The 20,838-nt window shown below is 38.4% G+C and overlaps 1 protein-coding gene across 6 annotated transcripts in view; it reads right to left on the bottom strand.

Moving 5' to 3' along the window:
* LOC307171369 (transcription factor COE3) overlaps nucleotides 1-20,838 on the bottom strand; it is a 104,002-nt gene that overhangs the window by 8,699 nt on the left and 74,465 nt on the right. For all 6 annotated transcript variants that reach the window (XM_079892958.1, XM_079892960.1, XM_079892962.1 and 3 more), the window contains exons 11-13: nucleotides 13,700-13,788; nucleotides 1,377-1,442; nucleotides 446-620 (exon numbers count right to left, since the gene is read on the bottom strand). In XM_079892958.1, the coding sequence (XP_079749084.1) occupies nucleotides 446-620; nucleotides 1,377-1,442; nucleotides 13,700-13,788 (330 nt within the window). The remainder of the gene's footprint in view (nucleotides 1-445; nucleotides 621-1,376; nucleotides 1,443-13,699; nucleotides 13,789-20,838) is intronic.

Here is a 20,838-nt window from a genome sequence, read left to right as displayed (position 1 = left end):
AAGCTCACCAAAAGACAGATGAACAGATCCAGACACGGACTGACAGACTGTGTGACTGAATTTAAGTGTTGAGTTTGTCAAGTAGCTTTGAGTGTCGTGAAATCATGAAATCATGTTTCAATCAGAACCAGTCAAACACTTTGTACGGCTGTCAACGCAACACATTAGACAAATTAATTCAAAAGAAAACAGTGCGATAAAAATATTAACACAATTAAGCATGCCCCTTGAACTGTGTGTAAATTAAGTACGACCTTCAGTCGAGTCTTGATTGTAAAATTGTTAGCTGTGGGCTTCATGTTCAATGATATGGAAATAAAACAAACAATATAATATTGATGTATGTATGCAGTAAATCTGATTAGATTGACAGCCGTACATACAAGTTTTTGAAGGGCATGTGTGATTCGGGACTTAAATACTGCATGTCAACACACACACTGACCTTGGTCTCCCTGTGAGGCCTCAGAGATGTTGACGGCGAGCTGGCTGCTGAAAGAGTTAACTCCCATCATGCCTGAGTGAGCGCTGGAGCCTGTCAGCGAGGGCAACTGGTTATGGCTCCGCGGCACGCTGTACAGCGCCTCCGTCAGGTCTGCAGCGCGCTTTAAAATGATCTCCTGACCAATACAGAGAACAGAGAGAGAGAGAGAGAGAGAGAGAGAGAGAGAGAGGGAGGGTTGAAATGGGTTTCAAGATATTAAATTAAATGGTGGCTCCATCCATAGCAAAAAGTATAAAAGAAAACAATAATGCTCTTGAATAAAAAATGTTAATGAAAAAAAAAGATTTATTATTATTATTATTATTATTATTAATTGAATAATATTTTAGCATGATACATAGATTCACTTTTTTTATAATTATTATAATTTTTTAAAAACTATAATAATTATAAAATTATAATTAATTTAGCTTACCGAAATTTATAGTTATATAAGTTAAAGTTATATAAGTAGTTACATAAATTATTATTATTATTAAAAATATAAAATTTGTGATATATTGGTAACGCTTTATTTTATACTATATTTCACATCAAACGTTATTATAAATAATTCTATATAAATACACATTATATGAATTATTCCTAATAATAATAATATTAATAAATATGTTTTAAATATAACAATAACAATTACAAAATATTTAAATAGTATTAATTATTTAAAGAATATTTAATTTTTCATAAAAATACATAATAATATGATGTGTTCTTAATATAATTATTTATATATATATATATAAAAACACAATTTTTTTTTTTTAAATCTAAATATTCTAAATATTTAAAAAGTACTGATTATTTACACACACACAACATATAAATCAGCTAACTCCATATAAAATCATGAACTTTCTTGTGATTTTCATACCTGATTGTTATGAGGCATCCCATACAGCGCCTCCACCAGGTCTGCGGCTCTCTTCAGCAGTACCTCCTAATAACACACACAAACACACAGAGTTTACACACTGGAAATCAGCACTGTTTGCATCTCAAAACATAATACCGCACAGCAAAAATGAGCACCATAAAAAAAAGTATAATTATATAAAGTAAATAAATCATGTTCTTTATGTTTCAAGTTTTCCAAATGTTATTTACTATATATATATATATATATATATATATATATATATATATATATATATATATATATATATAAGCAAGCCATGCTCAAAAAGAGAAACAAAACATGTGATGAGGCGGACAGAAAAAGAAGCTGTCGGAATCTCATTTACACCAACCTGTCACACAAACACACACACATACACGTACACACAAATACACACACTCAACCTGTGCCAAATCACACAAGCAGTGATCCAGGGCTGCGATCCTTTCAGACTACACATATGCTCCACTGTCATTCTTCACACGGCGTGTGTGACTGTGTGTGTTTTTGCGTGTTATCCTGTAGTGTTCCTGTGTAAGTCACACGTTTCCACTGGCCCACAGACTCCATTCTGGTCTCACTGAGAGAACCAAAACCAAGAGAGGACATGAGCACTTTACAACGGCTTCTGCTCCATCTGGACTTAATTAACTTCTATACATTTTCTCTCCTACATGTTGTCTTCACTCCCAGTGCTCCTCCTTTCCACTTCACTGGTGGAAACATCAAATCACTTTTGAACAACACATTGGTTTTATCTATTTACCTTGTCACAATAAGTTCTGTCATTTCTAACTGATATTAGTTTTCATGAGCTCAGCAGTATATGAAGAGTTCATATGCAAAAGCCTCTAAGTGCCATCTGAAATTTTCTTCTAGAATGATCATTTTTATCAGGCTCATATATTTAATTTCAGCAATTTCACTTAAATGGCAATGAAAATAACCTATTAATTGTCATTTAAGTGAAATTACTGAACTTAATATATGAGCTTGATAAAAATGATCATTCTAGAAGAAAATTTCAGATGGCACTTAGAGGCTTTTGCATCTGAACTCTTCATATGTTATTGTAGAAAAAAAAAAAAAAAAAAAAAAAAAAAAACTTTTCTATAGAATACTTTTCTTTCTGCTGACAAATTCTACATGTTTTCCTGCTTAGAAATACAATACCATTCAAAAGTTTAGAGTCAGTAACAATTTCTTACGCTCACCAAAACTGCATTTGTTTGATACAGTAGAACATAAAAAAGTAATATTGTGAAATATTATTAAAATAAATTAAAATAACTGTTTTCTATTTTAATATATTTATTCCTGCGATGGCAAAGCTGGATTTTCAGCATCATTACTCCAATCTTCAGTGTCACTTGATCCTTCAGAAATCATTCTAATGTGCTGATTTGATGCTAAATACACATTTCTTATTATTATCAATGTTGAAAACAGTTTAATGTTTAATTTTTTTGTGGGAACAGCGTTTATTTGAAATTAAAATATTTTGTAACAGTATAAAAATCTTTAATGTCCCATTTGATCATTTTGATCATGTTCCATTTTTAGTTCCTCAAAGAACCTTTCAGTGAACAGTTCTAAAAAGAATACTTTTTCTTACTGTGAAGAACATTTGAAAAAAATGAAAAATAATAAAGAACCCTTTTCCACTGTGGATGATAAAAGTTCTTCATGTAACCACTGATGTCAATAAACAACTTTTAGATTTATATATTTGAGCCACCATGTTCAGGCTAAAGAGGAGCCCCCCCCCCCCCCCCCCTCTCTCTCTCTCTCTCTCATACACACAGCATTCAGAGACAGACAGAGAGGTGTGGAGGTGATACAGAGGAAGCCAGAGCTGGTATTATGGCAACCTCTACTGGAGCTCCCTGGGGTATTACATTGAAACCTACCCTACACACACACACACACACACACACACACACACACACACACAAAACACACTTCACATGACTGTATGAGGACAGGAAACAAAGAAAGAGACAGATGAAAGTATAGAGTAAACACAGACAAAGAGAGAAAAGATTGACCCAAAGAACTACAGATGCAGTTCATGAAATCAGGATAAAACGACAAAAAAGAGAGCAGGAGAAAGAGAGGAAACAGCAGAGTAATTGTAAATCTCATGACGAGAGGTGAAAGAGAGAGATGCAGACAGAAAACAGCGCTGAAAGATGAGCAAAGGGGGAAAGGGTTGGAAGAAAACAAAGGAAAAAAGACTCGAGGGACAGAGAGAAGACAGAAGAAGACAAAGTGAGGGAAATGTGCACAAATAAAGTGGAACTGAGTGAGTGAGTGAGTGAGTGAGTGAGTATGTTAGAAGAGAGAGAGAGAGAGAGAGAGAGAGAGAGAGAGAGAGAGAGAGAGAGAGAGAGAGAGAGAGAGAGAGAGAGAGAGAGAGAGAGAGAGAGAGAGAGAGAGAGATGAAGAGGGGAAGTTCTAGTTGTTTTTCTCCCTCAAGAGTTGCCAGGTAAGAGGCAGCTGGGGTTGCTGGCAAACCTATCATTACTGTACTGTGAGAACAACAGCCTGTGTCTGTACACACACACACACACACACACACGCACACGCACATTGGAAATATTACACTAATTCTACATTTGTACACAATTCAAGCATGTTGAAATTAAAGTAAATATTGCTTATATTTACAAACAAGTATCAATCGCAAAGCAGAAAACCCTATTCACAAATCTGAGGATATTTCAAAGGTATAAAATCAAGTAAAATACACTTAGCTTTACGGCACTGGTGTTCCCAGCATACACCAGGGTATGAATAATTAATACGACTGTGTACTTTACTTTAGCCGATTTTATTCACACCATTGTTATTGTTGAATTTGATAATTACATTTAGAAATTTGCTGTTTAGACATCTGGGGTTCCTTTTCAAAAATAGGTTAAAAAATACTATTCTGTCTCTTTTATACGTTTTACAACGTTATCTACGAACCATTCTATCTTCTGAAGATTTAGATTTTTCTTATTTCTATGGCCATTTCTCTGAAATTGTGTCCCTCAAAAAGTGCATCTAGGCTAGAAACACACACAAATGAAGCTAAAATACACAAATATACATTAATACTTAATAATAAAAAATGCAGAGTTCATGCTGGAACATTAGTTCTCAAATAAGAAATAAGTAAATAAATGTAAGTAAAAAAAAAAAAAAATCTTAAAACAAATCGTACTTTTCAATGTATTGTTCATAAATTAAACTATAAACATAAATTAAACTATAAACTATCTCTAACCTTTAAACAAAGCTTTTAGCATTTTTAGAAATGAATAAAGACACTATTTACGAACCATTTCGTTTTATGAATATATCAACAAAAACATTTTCAGATTGTTCTTATATCTAGGGACATTTTTAGACTGTCTGTCCCCAAAAGGGCATCAAGGCCCGAAATACGCACCATACACACTTATGAAGCTAAAATAAAGAAATATGCCTTAACACATGCAGATGTTGGAACATTAGCTCTCAGGTTTCTCACATCTACTGTATGTCATGCCTGCATCTGTGAAGTGCAGCTCTTAGTGACTGTTATATGCCAGGCCACGAGGCCCTGAAACTGAACACTTTCTGGCTGAGTTTCTGAACACACTGTGTGGAAACTGTTACATTTACGAGGAAGAACAACAGTGGCCTTCAGATCAGGCAGAGAGGCAGAAACATGCTCAGGAAACCACCAAATATTGTGATATTCCTTTGGAGTTTAACTTTAAGAGCTCATCTGGGACTGTTTGCGTGGTAGTGCTCATACATACACACATACACACACACACTCAAGAGAGGATTGGGGGGCATATGGAGATGGGGGCACTAGGCTTCCTCCTCCTCCTCATCCTCATTTACTTGCATTCCCACGACAAAATATGACCTTAGAACTAACAGTCCTTCCTCAGCCAATCAACAACGAGCAGTAACGATCCTCACAGATGGCTCAAGTCAATGACAAACACGAGCGAGAGAGAGAGAGAGAGAGAGAGAGAGAGAGAGAGAGACCTTGTGCTCTGTTGTTCCTGCATTATTCAATATAACATGTTTATTCAACCTTTACATTAGTTATAATGTGATGAGTAGGAACTCGTTTTGTAAACTCCAAAACTGAATAAAAAAGTGACATGATTAGAATAGAACGAGAACAAGAGAGCATCTTTAAAACACCCAAACAAGACCTCCCGAAACAACCTGTGCACTATTTACACAAAAAGAATATTTAACTATTATTATAACAATTTCACTGTTTTTTGAATATTGTAATATAGTAATAATATAGTAATAAAATAGTAATAATATAATATAATAATAAAATGAATAAAATGAATATAATATAATATAATATAATATAATATAATATAATATAATATAATATAATATAATATAATATAATATAATATAATATAATGATAAAATAAGAGATACATGTAATCTGAATGTCTGTCCGGGGTGTATAGTTTTATTAAAAGCATGTTTTTATAGCACGGTAATAAATTTATACCAGATAAACAAACATTAAAACCAAACATTTCATTTAATATGACAAAATTAACCTTATTTAATTAGGATGCAGCAACAAATTTGATTTTAAATGTCAAATGTAGAAAAAAATGTATTAATTTAGTATACGAATAATACATATTTATATATTCCCTCTGCTTAGTGCAGTATCTTGTAATAAAATAAGTTGCTGCCTTAACGTTTAAAGTACAATCAACTTTACATTAAACTGACTTTAAAAAATGAGTTAAATCTTGTATAACTTATAAATAAGAGTTGAAAATTGCTTAACTTATTTTGATGAGTTAAAGCAATGTATAAACACATGTTGTCATAACCTATTGATAATATACTGTTTTGCAGTATACATCATTTTTTTTATAGTATACTACTATATATTATCCATAAAGTTGTAAATATGTCTATTCTGGCTTAACCTAACTGTGTCTTTATACTTTTTCATATTTTAATTCTTTAATTGCATTATGATGCGTCTTGTCTTGCACTGGAAAAATTGTGTGTGCAAGCAAACTTGGTATTAAAGCTCTTTCTGATTATTGTATTGTTTTGCATTATTGTTATAGCACTCAGTTTTATGCATCTATTAGCGTAAAGCGTGTGCTTATGAGTGCAGTGTTTTAAGTGTGTGTGTGCACCTGGTCATAAAGTATTTCTTGTTTTACTGTACGTCAGGTCGTCCCACTCTTACAGTGTTCCTGTGGGTGTTTCTTTATCAGTCCTCCCTCCCTCTCTCTGCCCATCTGTACGTGTCTCTGTGGTTTGGTTGTCCCCTGCTCTCGTGCCTGATGCTGTCCAGGTATGGGGCTCTTGTTCCAGGCCGCCTCCCCGCTGCAGTTCCCCGTGTCCGGCCCCAGCCGCCCAACCTGTCCCTGGTTCAACAGCGCTCTGCCATCCACACCCAGTGGGCAATCTGTCACCAACACAGCCTTGGCACTGGCAGCACACCCCTCATCTCGCTCTCTCTCTCTTTCTTTTTCATACCCTCTTTCTCCTTTGCTCTCCTCTCCTGCTGTCCTGTCTTCCCTCTGGCCCCGGCTCAGTTCATTAATCTCCATTATAAAACAGAAGTTAGTTAATGTCTCTGATGCTCGCTGGCTACGACACCCTGCCACGGGCCCTTTGGCACAACATGAACGCACACACAAGCACTTCCGTTAAAACACACACACACATTTACTCGTGCTTAACTGTTCACATCTTCACACACATTGACAAATACAACATTCTTGCATTAAACAAAACAAGAAATCACGCACAGATTTAGTAGTCTGTATATTCCGTGTTTACATAATGTTCAAATAATGTACTAAGAACTTGTAGTATTTGGATAAAGAAAGTATAAAAAATTCAAGTATGATTGGTTTAGCGGTAAATTTCTCTCTTACTTTGGTTTAGAGATTTTATTAAATGCCAAACCCTAAGTATTGAAAGATTTATTTTGAAACAATTTTCTCTCAGAAATTGCTAGTAAATTTCAAAATAATTACAAAGAAATGGCAAGTAACATTGTTTAATGAAAAATCACTTAAGTCATCTTGAGGCTTGTAAGTGATCAGATTTTATATTATTAAATGGACAATAAAAAAAAAATCCTATAGACTTACAGTAAAGCAGAGATATGTGGCAAATTTAAGGACCAGACTATCATCAAGACTTTGGGGTGGCCTCTTTTTTCATGGGCTAGTCAGCAACATGAGCAACGTAAAAAAACAAAACAAAAAAAAACAATGTATTGTTATACTGCAGCAGCTACGATTAATAATAATAATAATAATAATAATAATAATAATAAGGCAAAATGTATTTTTGTTTGAATGTGCCCCTGAGCTGTATCATTCAGGACTAGTGAAAACGTTTTTAAGTGCACTGTAAAAGTGTTTTGTGATATATTTCAATGAATAAAATTAATAATAATGTATTTTTTTCATAGCTTTGTTGTATTCCTCATTTAGAAAGTCGCTTTGGATAAAAAAAAGTTAATAAATGTATAAAATGTAAAACTAAACTATTTTGGTTAGCCTGTAAAATATAAAAAGAAAATAATTATTTGAGAAACATAAGAAAGTTGAGGCATGCAGAAACAGAGAAAAAGGAGAGAGCTATATAAAATGACTTCAAACAGCCACGAGGTGAATAAACTGTACAGTTCTGCTCTGTGGACTTAGCTTTACTTCATTATTTATGTGGCGTCTACAGAACGACCTGCGGCTACTCTACACACGTTCCCCTCACACATCTCTACAAACTATTTCACATCACACTTTCTCAGCCAAAACAAAAAGTCCGGCACATTCCTCTCAAATTAAGTCTGCCAGCACAAATCAGCACTGCGTTCCCTGTAGTCAAGCTGCTCTATAACCTCAATATCACTCGGAGGCTCAATACTCTCTGTTGAACCCCTAATGAAATGCAATCAATGATTGATAAGGTGGCAGTTGCCCTCGAGTGGACCCGCTGATGATTACAGCCGGTCGGCCTGAGCACCTGACCCCAGTCTGGGCTCCAGAGGTGTGCCACCCGGCCCTGGGAGAGACCGGCGCTGGGCCTTTTGTCTTATTAGCTGACTGTCGAGGTGTAAAGATCTGCCGCCTGCCAGGCATACAATTAGTCATCCTGTGATCTTTATTACTCTAGGGTGGTGGTCTTTCTTAGCAGAGCCCCAATTCGACACCCTCTCTTCCTCACCCGGGAGCCCCAGGTAATGTTGGGGATCAGGTGATGGGATCTTACGGAGGGTCCCTTGCATCACAGGTTAAGGACGAGGCTTGGAGTGTCTCTTGTGCTACCAAGAGGACCGTGAGTGATCCTCTGCAGGGTCAGCGACTGGAGGAATCGGCCCACTCCATCACCCCCGGTTCCTACATATACAGTACTCTGAAAAATAACTTTTGCAAGATTGTTTGCAGCTTTATAGGAAAAATTAAATTAAAAAAAAAAAATTAGAGATGCCTTTTATGGCTCTTAAGACACTAATTTTATTTTATTTTTTTTAATTAAATGTTATTATGTTTTTTAGGATGCAAATTAGATGACTTCACGCTATTGGTAATTTCCATCTCAGCACAATCGTGTGAGCTTTATCTCGCAACCCAAATAGCCTCTGGGCACCCTTAGTGCAAATGTCAACACGTCAAAATGTCTTGCAAAATTATTCATCTGAAAAGGAAAAGTTTTTTAAATGCATAAACAACAGCAGAAGTGTGATTTACCTGCATGGCAAGATTTATTATTATTAACTAAAAATAAAACTATTAAAAAAATTTTTTGTTAATTGAAATAAAGTTGAATTAAAATAAAATATAAACATTTTATGAAATTATTTTAAGTTAAAACACTAAAATAACTAACTGGCAATAAATAAACAACTAAAATGGAAATAAAAATCAATCAGACCTATATAGCAATAAAAAAACAAAACAAATTTAAACAATATGTAAATTGAAAATATAAAAATAAAGCTAATAATAATAATATATACATAATACTAAAAGTACACTGTAAATAAACACTTGGCAAAATATGATATATTAGTATTAACCATGCATTTTACCAAGTGACAGGTAATAAAGTTTGTTCGGTTACACTTTATTTTACAGTATGTGCACTTACATGTACTTACAGTTTACTTATCTAAGAAAAAGGTAATAAGGTACCTACATGGGTTAAGGTTAGGTTTAGGCGTGGTTCAGCTTCAGTATAACCCAGTTATTGTAATTACTGTAATAAGTACATAGTATATGGGGAACAGGACTGTAAAATAAAGTGCTACCGTTTGTTGAGATTCATCCCCAACATCAAATACAACATCAAATACATCTCCTCACTTTTAAAAGCCTATTATTTTGTTATCCAAAAGTGCGATTATATGCAAAGCTGCATTTTAGTATTTGCATTTAGCATTGTTTTTAGCATTAGCATCAGACTGCCCGAGAACATCAAGTTCTCTCTTTGTTGAACAAATGTCTGTAAACCTCTTTTCAGTTCTAATTGGAACCTTTGTTTTTAAGAGACAGGCCGGGAAGGGTTCGGACTCTACGAGAGATTCGCTCAGGGAGGCATGCGAGCGGCTCCTTCCCCTGAGAGGTGTTCTGGATGAGCTGGATTCATGTCTGCATGTTAATCTCTTCACTCTACCTGCCAAAAGGCAGAGAGCACGTGTTACGGTGCATCAAGATGCCTTGTTCCTCTCCTTTTCCTTTTCACAGACCTCCACAGCCCAGCATCACAGCATGAAACCATCTCAACACTCCTGGCCCCCTGCTGTCTCTGTGTGTGTGTGTGTGTGTGTGTGTGTGGGTGAATGGGTCACAAGGAGTTGCTCGGAAGCTCTACAGTTCATTCAGCACAGGTAACAAGGTGAGTCTGTTTGACTTAAGATTGGCCCGACTCTCGGCTTTCTAGCCCTGAAGGCTGTCTCCCGACAAGCCTGTTTCTATCTTCCTCCTATCTTTTCTTCCTCCTGTTTTCCCCTTGCTTTCTTTCCAGGGGCTCAATTATGGGAGGATGGTTCTCAAGCGCCCGGCGAGAGCAGATCAGCTGACCCGGGAGAGCAAGCCATCCGACAGGTCCCCTAACAATGATAAATCACACACACACACACACACACACACACACTGAGCCTGGTGAGCAGAGGTCCACCACACACACATACATACATACATATACAATGTTACAACTTTCACACACACACACACACACACACACACACACACACACACACACACGCACACACACGCACACACCACACATGCACACACACAAGCTTATCATGCTAATAAAGAGCAACTGATAAAGTAAAATGAGCCAACATGACAAGGCAAAGGAAGTCAATAACACACTTCCTCTTAAAGAAGATGTAAGTATAAAAAGGGCTTAAAAAGGAGACCGGGGCTAGTTGTCACGCAAGCAATATCTGAATAAGCCAAAACTGCACAAATGTATTTACTTTAAAAGTAGATTTTTATGTTGGTTTGTTGGATGTCATTGAAACATCTAAGCCCTTTTAATTAGAAACATTTTTGTCAATTCAAATTAACAAGTCACAGGTTGTTGTACTTTATGGACTTTATTAATGTAAATATCTGCTGACCAAAACAATGTCTGTTACATTTTACAAACTTTTTTTATTTATTTTTTTTTTTCATAATTAATTTGCTGTTTAATTTAAGCTCAAATCCTAAAATATGCTGATTAATGTCTGTTAATTAAATTGTTAATCAAAGTTACTGCATATAGTGTAACAATATGACCTGTCAAAACAAAAGTTTTTCCTGGGCAATCATAGTTGTAATGTTCAATAGCTTTTTAGGGTCAAGATTCACATCCATACAGAAATTGACTTAAGTAAAACAACTAGCCCCCGTCTCTATATTCTACTTTTGTCCAGGGCTTCAGAGAGCTACCACATGTACATAAAGTACATATTCTCTCTGAGTGAGCAGAAACCCCATTTCAGAATGCAAACAACAGGACTTTTCGTTTAATTTAATGTGCATTTGATTGTCTTGTGTTGGAAGCAGACTCATTTGCTAAGAGAGCCCACCATTCTGAGTTCATAAGACACGCCATAATCCAGGTGTCCTTTTGAGAGGATCTCACAGGTCGTTAACCTCGCGGTAACCTGGGATTGCCAGCGAACGTGTGTCCCGAATGCTTGAGAGAAACGCAGCTGCCTGCGGGACAGAGGAGCGTCCTGAATCACGTCCATATTCATGATCTATCTGGACGGAGAGGTGTGTGCTCACGGCCAAACTTGGGACTGGAAATGAAATTATAGATAAACCTGATACATGCCTGGCCCCAGCAAAGGTCGTCAGACAAACACAGCTGGGTTCCTAAATGCTGGGGCCATCACTGGCACACACACTGCAGATCCGATCAGGATTTTGGAAGGAGTCAAGTAAATGTAAAATTCACAGTCATACTGTGAAACAATTCTGTTATACACAAATAAAAAAATGGACCAAGCCCAAAATGGCAAAACACTAAGCCTTTAATTGACTTAACCGCAAATTATTGGTCAGGAAATTTAAGCAAATGCACTACTTATAAAGCCATTGCTATCTCAGAATTAAGTTTTTGGCAGAAAATGGAAAGTTGTGTGTGGAGTGATGAGTTGTATGGTGCTGCTCCAGTCTTCAAACATCTGGATAGAAATATGATAGTAAAAGCATCTCTACCACACAGAAGCATGGAGGAAGTGTGTCTTTGTGTGTGGAGGCTTTAGCTGCTGGTATTGGTGAGATACTTCACTGTGAAAAGTCATTTAATGCTTCGGTGTACAGGAGAATATTGCAGAATAGATTGCTTCATACAAATGAAAAGTTATCTAAAGAGGAATGATCAGATACTATTTTTCAACAAGACAATGCTCGTGCTCAAACTGCTAAGTCAACCAAGAGAACAAGTCCATCAGGCTCATGTTTTGGCGTGGTCAGAGTCTTGACCAGAACCCGATAGAGAATATTTGGTCTCACATTAAACTCAAACGAACTGGGAGACATTTTTCAACTACCAATGAACTGTGTCAACATTGAGTGACTGACACGTCTTTCTGTAAAAAGATGTCTGCAAGTTGGGGAAGGCTATTCCGTGCTAAGTTACTTTCTTGCTAATTTCCTGACCATTGATTTGTGATTAAAAAAAACCCACTAAATATTTTGCCCTTTTTGGCTTGGCCTAATTTATTTACTTATTTGCATGCTCAATTACTTATTCATTCACTTAGTTATTTATTTACTTCCTTTCCTGCCTTATGTATTTACTTGGTTATTTATTTATAGGCCTGTGTCAAAAAACAAGGCACCAGGAAAAGGAAAAAGGCAAAAAAAAAAAGAAAGGAAAAAAAAACTGTCTACATTCTTATTGAGTTTTCCTCTTGAATGTATAAGTATATAAGAGGTGATAGCTGGCGGTCTCCCCTTGCCACGTATCACAGCATCAAAGCAGCCAGACAATGTATGCTCACTATTAGTATCAATTTACAAATAAACTGCTTTTTTGGTGACTGGATCTCAGATGTCAGATTTTGATAAATGGTTTCAATTTGGCAGCTGTTTTAAAGTGTCAGTCCGCATCAGATCTGATCCCCTCCTACACCAGAGCCCTGCCCGAAAGAATCTCTCTCACTTAGCTTCCTGCCTTTTTAGGGGAAAATAATCTTTTCATACTAACCAGGCGGCAAACCGCCCAGGGCACCTGACGGCACATCAGGTTTTTGCGCTCGACTCGATGTGTGTGCGTACGCATGTGTGTTTTGTATATATACACACAGTCTGCACCCGTTGCATATCAGCTTTGTTCTTTGATTTGTTGCTTGTTGCTTGTTGCTGCCCCAAAGCTGCAATATGCCACCAGCATGGATAACAGCACAGATCTAACCTCCATCTCACCCTCTCAAAGCCCGCATCACACAAACAGTTGTTTTTTCATTCACAAGCTGGAACGAGCTGCTCTTCTACGCTATCAAACAGAAGACCCTCAGGCTTTCAGAATCAAGGTTTGCTTCACAGACATAGAAAACACCCATCCTTTGCAGCAAGAAAGGAGATGCAAAGCCAAATCGGAGGCTGGAATACTAAATGCCCATCTTGTGAATGTTTTACACCTATTTTAAAGTTTATGTCTAGCTTTTCTTTCAAAAACAGGAGAGGTTGTGTAAGTCTAAAACACGGCCAGGAACAGCGAAATGTGTGATTTTGATTGAACAGAAAAAATATGCAGCGAAAGCAATGACTTCAGACCGCACTTACCTTAGGTAACCTCTCTGGGTCTCCAGGGTGGCGAGGGATGACCTTCTGTAGCCTCTGGAAACCGTAGTCTATGGTGGGTTCATTCAGAGCTGCGGGACAAACCGAAAATGAGATGTTTATTTGATTTAAATGACTGCAGTTCTCTCAGAAACAGGCCATTATGTCATCTCGTCCATTTCCCAGAGTTCTCTGCCATGACGCCCCAGAGTTCAGAAGGATTAAATATCAGTGCGTGTGTATGTACATTTGTCCCTGTATATTTGTTTACATTTGTCCTGTGGCATCAATCCAAGCTTCCCCCTGTGTGAATTTGTTTTATGAAGTGTTTAGTGAGACCCTATGGCCTTCCTGTCCCCCTTTACACTTCTTTATTCCCAAACTCTAACCTTTCCTGCCTAATTCAATTCCTCTCTTCTCTCTCAACCCTGCTCACGTTTTATTTCATTCTCTCACAGCAAACAGCACCTCCTCTTTGCCCCTCTTTTCCATCTCTCCGTCGCGATACGAAGGCAGAAAGAAACACCCGGAAAGCAGTTAGGGAGATATTTCTCCATAATCAAGCCCATTAATCATAAAAGGCTGTCAAATTTGACTTTGGGGACAATTTGTCAGCCTTCTTGCCCGGTCCGCTTTTGTCACCGTTGCCTCTTGTATTCCGTAAGGATGATTGACAGTCCAAATGCTAGCGAGTAGAATACCTAGTTTGCACTAATATGCATAAGCGGTGCTTTCATGAATAAGAATAAGGTGGCTGCGCAGGAGCAGGGGCCTCTTTTCAAAGGGCCCGGTGCCGTTTGTCGTGCGTGGCAAATAGATGTTATTACCATTATAACAATATTTGTTTTCTTTCCTCGGGAATGGTCTCGGCGAGCTGCTAAATCAAATTTGTTTGAGCCGGTTTCACAGCGAGGAGGAGAAAAGAGCTTGTGGAGTGACAGCGGTTGTGGAGGGGTGGGGGGGGGGGGGGGGGGGTTGCGGGGATCTTTGTGACTCAATGCCCCTGTGAAAGTGAAGGAACAGTCTCTCAGGACGCTCTGAGAAAGGCACAGTGGAAACGATCGCGTTCCTTCTCCGGGTCAGAAGAACTGCGGTTTGATCAAACGGCAGTGTTATTAGACTCAGTAAGCGATCTATGTGCCATTGTTTTGTTGTGTCATTTTTGGACAGTCTGCTTTGCGATAATTGCCGCCATCTGGATATAAAGTGTCAGGGAAAAAAAACAGTGCAAGACAGAAGGAGAGATAAAGAGAAAGAAAGAAAGAAAGAAAGAAAGAAAGAAAGAAAGAAAGAAAGAAAGAAAGAAAGGAAGGAAGGAAGGAAGGAAGGAAGGAAGGAAGGAAGGAAGGAAGGAAGGAAAAAGAAAGAAAGGAAGGAAGGAAGGAAATAAATAAGGAAGGAAGGAAGGAAGGAAGGGGAAGAAAGAAAGAAAGAAAGAAAGAAAGAAAGAAAGAAAGGAAGGAAGGAAGGAAGGAAGGAAGGAAGGAAGGAAGGAAGGAAGGAAGGAAATAAATAAGGAAGGAAGGAAGGAAGGAAGGAAGTGGATTGCAAGGAAGGAAATAAAGAAAAGGGAAAAAATTAAGGAAGGGAGAGGGAGGAAAGAAAAAGAAATAACAAATGAATGAATGAATGAATGAATGAATGAATGAACAAACACAACAAACAAATGATCAGATGAATGAACAAACAAAAACAAACAAAATAACAAAAGAAGGAAGAAAGGGTGATGGAGGAATGTAAAAGAAGAAAGGAATGAACTAACAAACAAGAACAAAAGAGAGTTAAGGAAAGAAAACATGAGACGAGAAGAAAGAAAAGGAAAGAGACACAGGAACAAGGGAGGAAGAGCGTCCATGAGAGCAATTTCACAAAGCAATCCCATAAAACTTGCACTTTAATGAACCGTTGAACAGGGGACATGAGAGGGAGGGCTTTGTCTCTCTATCACACCCCCAAGAAATTAAGCCCATTACTTCTCTTATTAAAATCCCCCTGAACTTTGACCCCAGCGCCCCATTGGCTGCCTGCAGGGCCTCTGTCCTCTCAGCCAATCGATACGGCTGCCTCCCGCCGAGAAGTGGGAGTAATTGGAGAGTGTGTGTGCACGGGCCGAACCCTGACCCCGCCTGCATTACACAGCCCATATGAAGATAGATTGCCTGATTTAGTGTAAACATATGCTGCAATTCTAGCCATCAGTGCCACTTTCTCCGTCGTAATTTGTATTGATTTTTTCTCCCTTCCTCTCAGCCATCCACGCGTCTTTGCTGTGCCTGACGTGCGATTGCGAAAAGGGAAAGATAATGCAGTTCGCTGAAGAGGTGGCGAGTGTATGTGTGTATGTGTGTGCGTGTGTGTGTTGGAGGAGACGAATAGAGGGTTGCATATTTATTATTAATTTAATCATCTCCTTATTGCAGGCGCTGTGGGGCTGCACATCTCTTTTCTCTCTCTCTCGTTCTCATTTGAAGGTTATCACACTCTCCACTGAGATCTACTGATGCTAAATAGAAGGTTGCTTTGGAGTGTGAGGTAACAGTGAAAGATTAATATGATTTCCTCTTTCAGATGTCCAGTGGGACGGGACAACACAATGAGCCGCCATAGAAGACAAATAAAGCATTTCCTCATATGCTTGCATAACTCTATTACCGTCGAAATTTTGATCATCAGCACGGCAGGGTCAAGTCTGAATCGTGTCTCCCATCATCATCGACACACATCACAATCCTCTCAGCAAAACCGTCGAGCATTTGACCTCTGACATGCAGTTAACCTGCATGGCGCACCTGCGTTTGTCCTCACATATGAGCTTGTTGAGTCTCCATCTATCTAGCAAATTAGAGGTAGTGCGTGCAACTCTGAAATCAATCCCGGCATACCTCTCTGTTCTTATTACACGCTCTGCAGAAGTCAGAGGTCAAATAGGGCTGACTGGGAAACCACTCAACACGCACCGACTCATGATAGCCAGACCTAATGAGGGCAATGCTTACAGCACAAGTCTTATGGAGGGAACTAAAAGATGAGAGGTAAAGATATACAACCAGAATGAGAAAAAAGCTGAGAATGTAAATGAAGAATTGACTCGACACACCGGAAGTTGAATTGGGATTCGAATTGAAGTGACAGGAAGAGGAAGGTTTTGTCAAGCCAAATTGTAAAGTTCGTCTCGACATGCTTTGCTTTTATACTTAAAAATGACATTTCTCTTTCTTTTAAATTTCCATTGATTTTAATTGTCTCAAATTTGAATTGCAATGCTGCATGTTTGCAACCTCAATTCAAAACCAGAAATGTAATTGGAATTTAATAACCATTCTCAATTCGAATTGTGAATGGAACACAACCCTGCTACACAAGCTATCACAGCACTTAATTTCCCAGCCGAGCCCGAATAACTCGTCTCCCGCCAACTGTATGTACGTTTAGTTTGCGCTTGTTTACATCCATGCTCTTCGATGGGCTTACATCTATTTACCCTCCACTGCTTTTCTATTTACTTTCTCTTGTTCCCACTTTCCAACAGGCCCCCCGGCTGATCATGTTTCCCCTCTCCCTGATGGCATCTGTCCTTGCAACATGGGGCTTTTTAGGTGCCATATCCATTCCTGTTCTCTCCTCCTCAGCCCCTGTGATGCAGTGATTGTAAGCGTAGTCATGCCCCCTTAGGCCACAATCGCAACCGTGCGTCCGCGCCATTCAGCGAGAGGCTATTTCAGCAGTCTCCCTCTAACGCAGACTGAATGATTTTAGATGGAGCCCTCGGCCCATCTAAAACACTTGATCAAGCCCTGGTCTGTCCACGGGAGGCGCATTGATGGAATGGGGAATTTGATGCAGGTTCAGATTCCGATGCAACATGCCTCAATTTCTCATTTTCATGTGCTACATGATTGATATGGGAGAGAATGGCACCAAGCAGCTCTTTCACCTGCAGATGGGAATCTCGCACTTAGATTGCCCCGCTACTCTTTAGGGGGAAGACATTTACAGGTGCGCAATGGGGCAACGTGAGAGGAAGCGATTTGTTTTCCGGTTCTAGTCTGTCGCCGTGAGGTCGCAGATCTGGCTTGTTGACAAACGTCTGAAAACCCGTGCGTGTCATCGATTTCAACCCATCCATCTCCTCTTTGTCTTCACGTCAGAAAGGCCGTGGCATGAGGAAATACATCGCTTCGCTACTGATGGAAAAATCAGAATGCGCTTCTTTGCACCATTCTGAAGGAATAAAACAAGAAGTAAGATTCTGATCAATCATTTCGGCCCGCTCCCCCATCCCTAACCCCTGCAACCCCCAAACATTCCCACCACCTCCTCCTCCCTGGATCGATCCTCATAGAAATTTCATGAACTTTAAACTGTGATTGACAGTAGAGGCAAGGCTGCTTTAAAGTGGAGAGCCACCAGGGAAGATAAAGAAAAACCCACCCCAGCCTCTTCAAATACGCAGACAACACAGACTCGCTCGCACTAAAAACCACACACTTTTAATTACGACTTGAACACGCTTCACTGTTATGGCAGCAATTACGAAAGCCGAGCTAACCTTGGTTTACCCCTGTGTGACACCGCACTATGAAACACTGTCTGGATTTTTAGGGGCAGATAATAATCAACAAATGATTCTCACATTTGGTCTGACGTTATAGTAAGGGAGCAACAAGATGTCCCGAAAACACAAGTGCTGTATCACTTCATGGGTGTCAATCATTCTGTATGCATGTACAAGATGGGAAATAAGATCAGTGGATTAAAATAGGAGGAGGTTGAACATTTGATGAGCTGAGGAGGGCTTTTCTTCACCAGGGGAACGTGTCATTCCTCTACAGAGCCGAGACTCATATCACTATCAAAGAAGTCTCTTTTCTCTTAAAGAGGAGACCTGTGGAACCAATGTTGGATAATTAGTGATTTCATGGGGGGACACTTTAGGCTGCGACTCCAAAATAATAACAGGCTCCTCAGGTGGGGGAAGTATGGCTTTGAAGCACACTTCCTTGACGTGTCACTCAACTTAATCAAGGCGCTACAGAGGCAATTATCTAACAGATGATTAACATATCTAGCTGGCAAGGCAAACGGATGCAAGCGGTAATCAGCATGGCTGCATCACTGTTCGTTCTCCGAGGAGAAAGAGAGAGAGTAGGGGTAACAGAAGGAGCTTGGTGTGTTACTGTCACTTCTGCTTCACTACATTCAAGTCACTGCAAAGCACACACATTTCCACATATCTGAAGCCCTGTTTACAACTGGTATTAAGATGAGTTTTGGTCGATCGGATCACAAGTGGATGACACTAGATACAGGAGTAGGCAAGGTTTAAAACGTTTTGAGCTTGTCCGCTTTCGACCACTTCCAGAGGTAGTCGAAAACGCATTAGATTGCTTTTGTAGTGTAAATGCTTGTGTGGTCAAATGCGTTCAAACAGCCACAAATGACCGCCTACTCTCCGCCTACTCACCTAATAAGTAAACATTATGGGAAGCGCGCTAGCCAGATGAGATTTAAACTTTGGCTGGAGACCCAAGTTTGATTTGAAAACAAAAAACGTACCAAGCATGTTCTCTCACCATTCCACACACGCACTCTTGCAGCGTTCGGAGTGGTCTTGCGGCTATCAGAGCAGAAACGAAAGCTTATGTTCTCCGTATGTTTTTCCAACTACATGTTCGAGTTTATTTTGTCAATTAGATCGAAAGATCTGAGAAAAAAAAAAAAAAAAAAACATTTACCCGCCCATAGACCCTCTCCTCCAAGAAATCAGAACAGAAGTGGTCAAAAGTGGACAAAAGAGACTGCTTAAAACACCTGGTGTAAAAGGGTATGTGTCTGCCTCGTCTACTTACGATCCGATCAAGCTTATACATCTTAATACCAGGTGTAAACAGGGCCTGAGAGTTGGTGCTGTGTATCATAGGGCTGAGAACCGGCAACTACGTCACAATACAATATACATCACAATACATGTGTCCTGATTCAATACATCAATACAGTTTCAATTTCTCTGATCCTCATGGAGTGGTTTTGACTGCACTGAGAAACATAGTCTCAGTTTATGCTTATTTAGATGACCTTTTTCTTCATTATGGAACTGTAGGAAATGCAAAAATAAATAAATACAAATGCATCAAAATGTTGGCCACCAAAAGCAAATACAATTATGAATACAAATAAAATAAATTTTTAGTTTTCACTGAAAGAGAAAAAATTGGACAAAAAAGTGGAAAATTATATAAAAAATGTGTACTTTTAATGTCAAAGATGTGTTATATTACCAAAAATTATGTTATGTCTACAGAGTTAAAGAGCAATATTTAAAAAATACAAAATTATTTAAATATTTTAAATTATTATTAAAAAATTATAATAAATCATATTAAAAAATAATTAAATTATTAATATAACTGATTATACAATTTAATTATTTTTTATTAAAAATGTTTTTTTAAATAACAATTATAAATTTAGATGATAATTTCCGGTTTCCATTCCGAGCATTTATTTTGGTGCATCACCAACAAATATTGATTTAAAGTCTTAAAGTATCAATGCAATATTATGAGAAAAAGCATTGTGGTACGTATATATCAATATACTGTATGGTTGGTTTCATTTTGTCAAATACAAAAATATGAATTAGTAAATACTCCTGACAAACTCTTTATGTTGCTTGGTTAGAAAGAAAGAAAAAAAAATGATGATGTTTCTGCTTTTCTAACATTTGAAATTGGACATTACATAAGTTACAGCATGCCAATAGCCTGGTTATGGATTCCACTAAAAGGCTGTACTTCAGCTACTGTCAAAGTATCTCACCAATATACGAAACAGTAAGGATACTGCTGACAGACCACCTCCTAGTGCGAGACTCACAAACACATCGGCGTCCAAGCTGTGAAACAACTGAACGAAATGATGACATCATGCCGGGTCCTGCTCTACGTGCTCGGCAGCCCTGCAGAGCTCATCCAGTGGAACGTTCCGCTAATGTGTTCCATCTGCCCGCTCCGAGGATGAAAAGGTAACAAAGTGGCCCATTGTTCCATGGCTTGTGCAACAAGTGAACTGCTCCTGGTCCCTCTCTGAGCTCAGGCTATGGGAACGGTTTTTGAGAAACATCAGCCACTGCATCCACAGAG

Source organism: Squalius cephalus, assembly GCF_949319135.1.
Source record: "Squalius cephalus genome assembly, chromosome: 14".
Classification (NCBI taxonomy): Eukaryota; Metazoa; Chordata; class Actinopteri; order Cypriniformes; family Leuciscidae; genus Squalius; species Squalius cephalus.
This window is presented reverse-complemented; position numbering and strand designations above follow the sequence as displayed.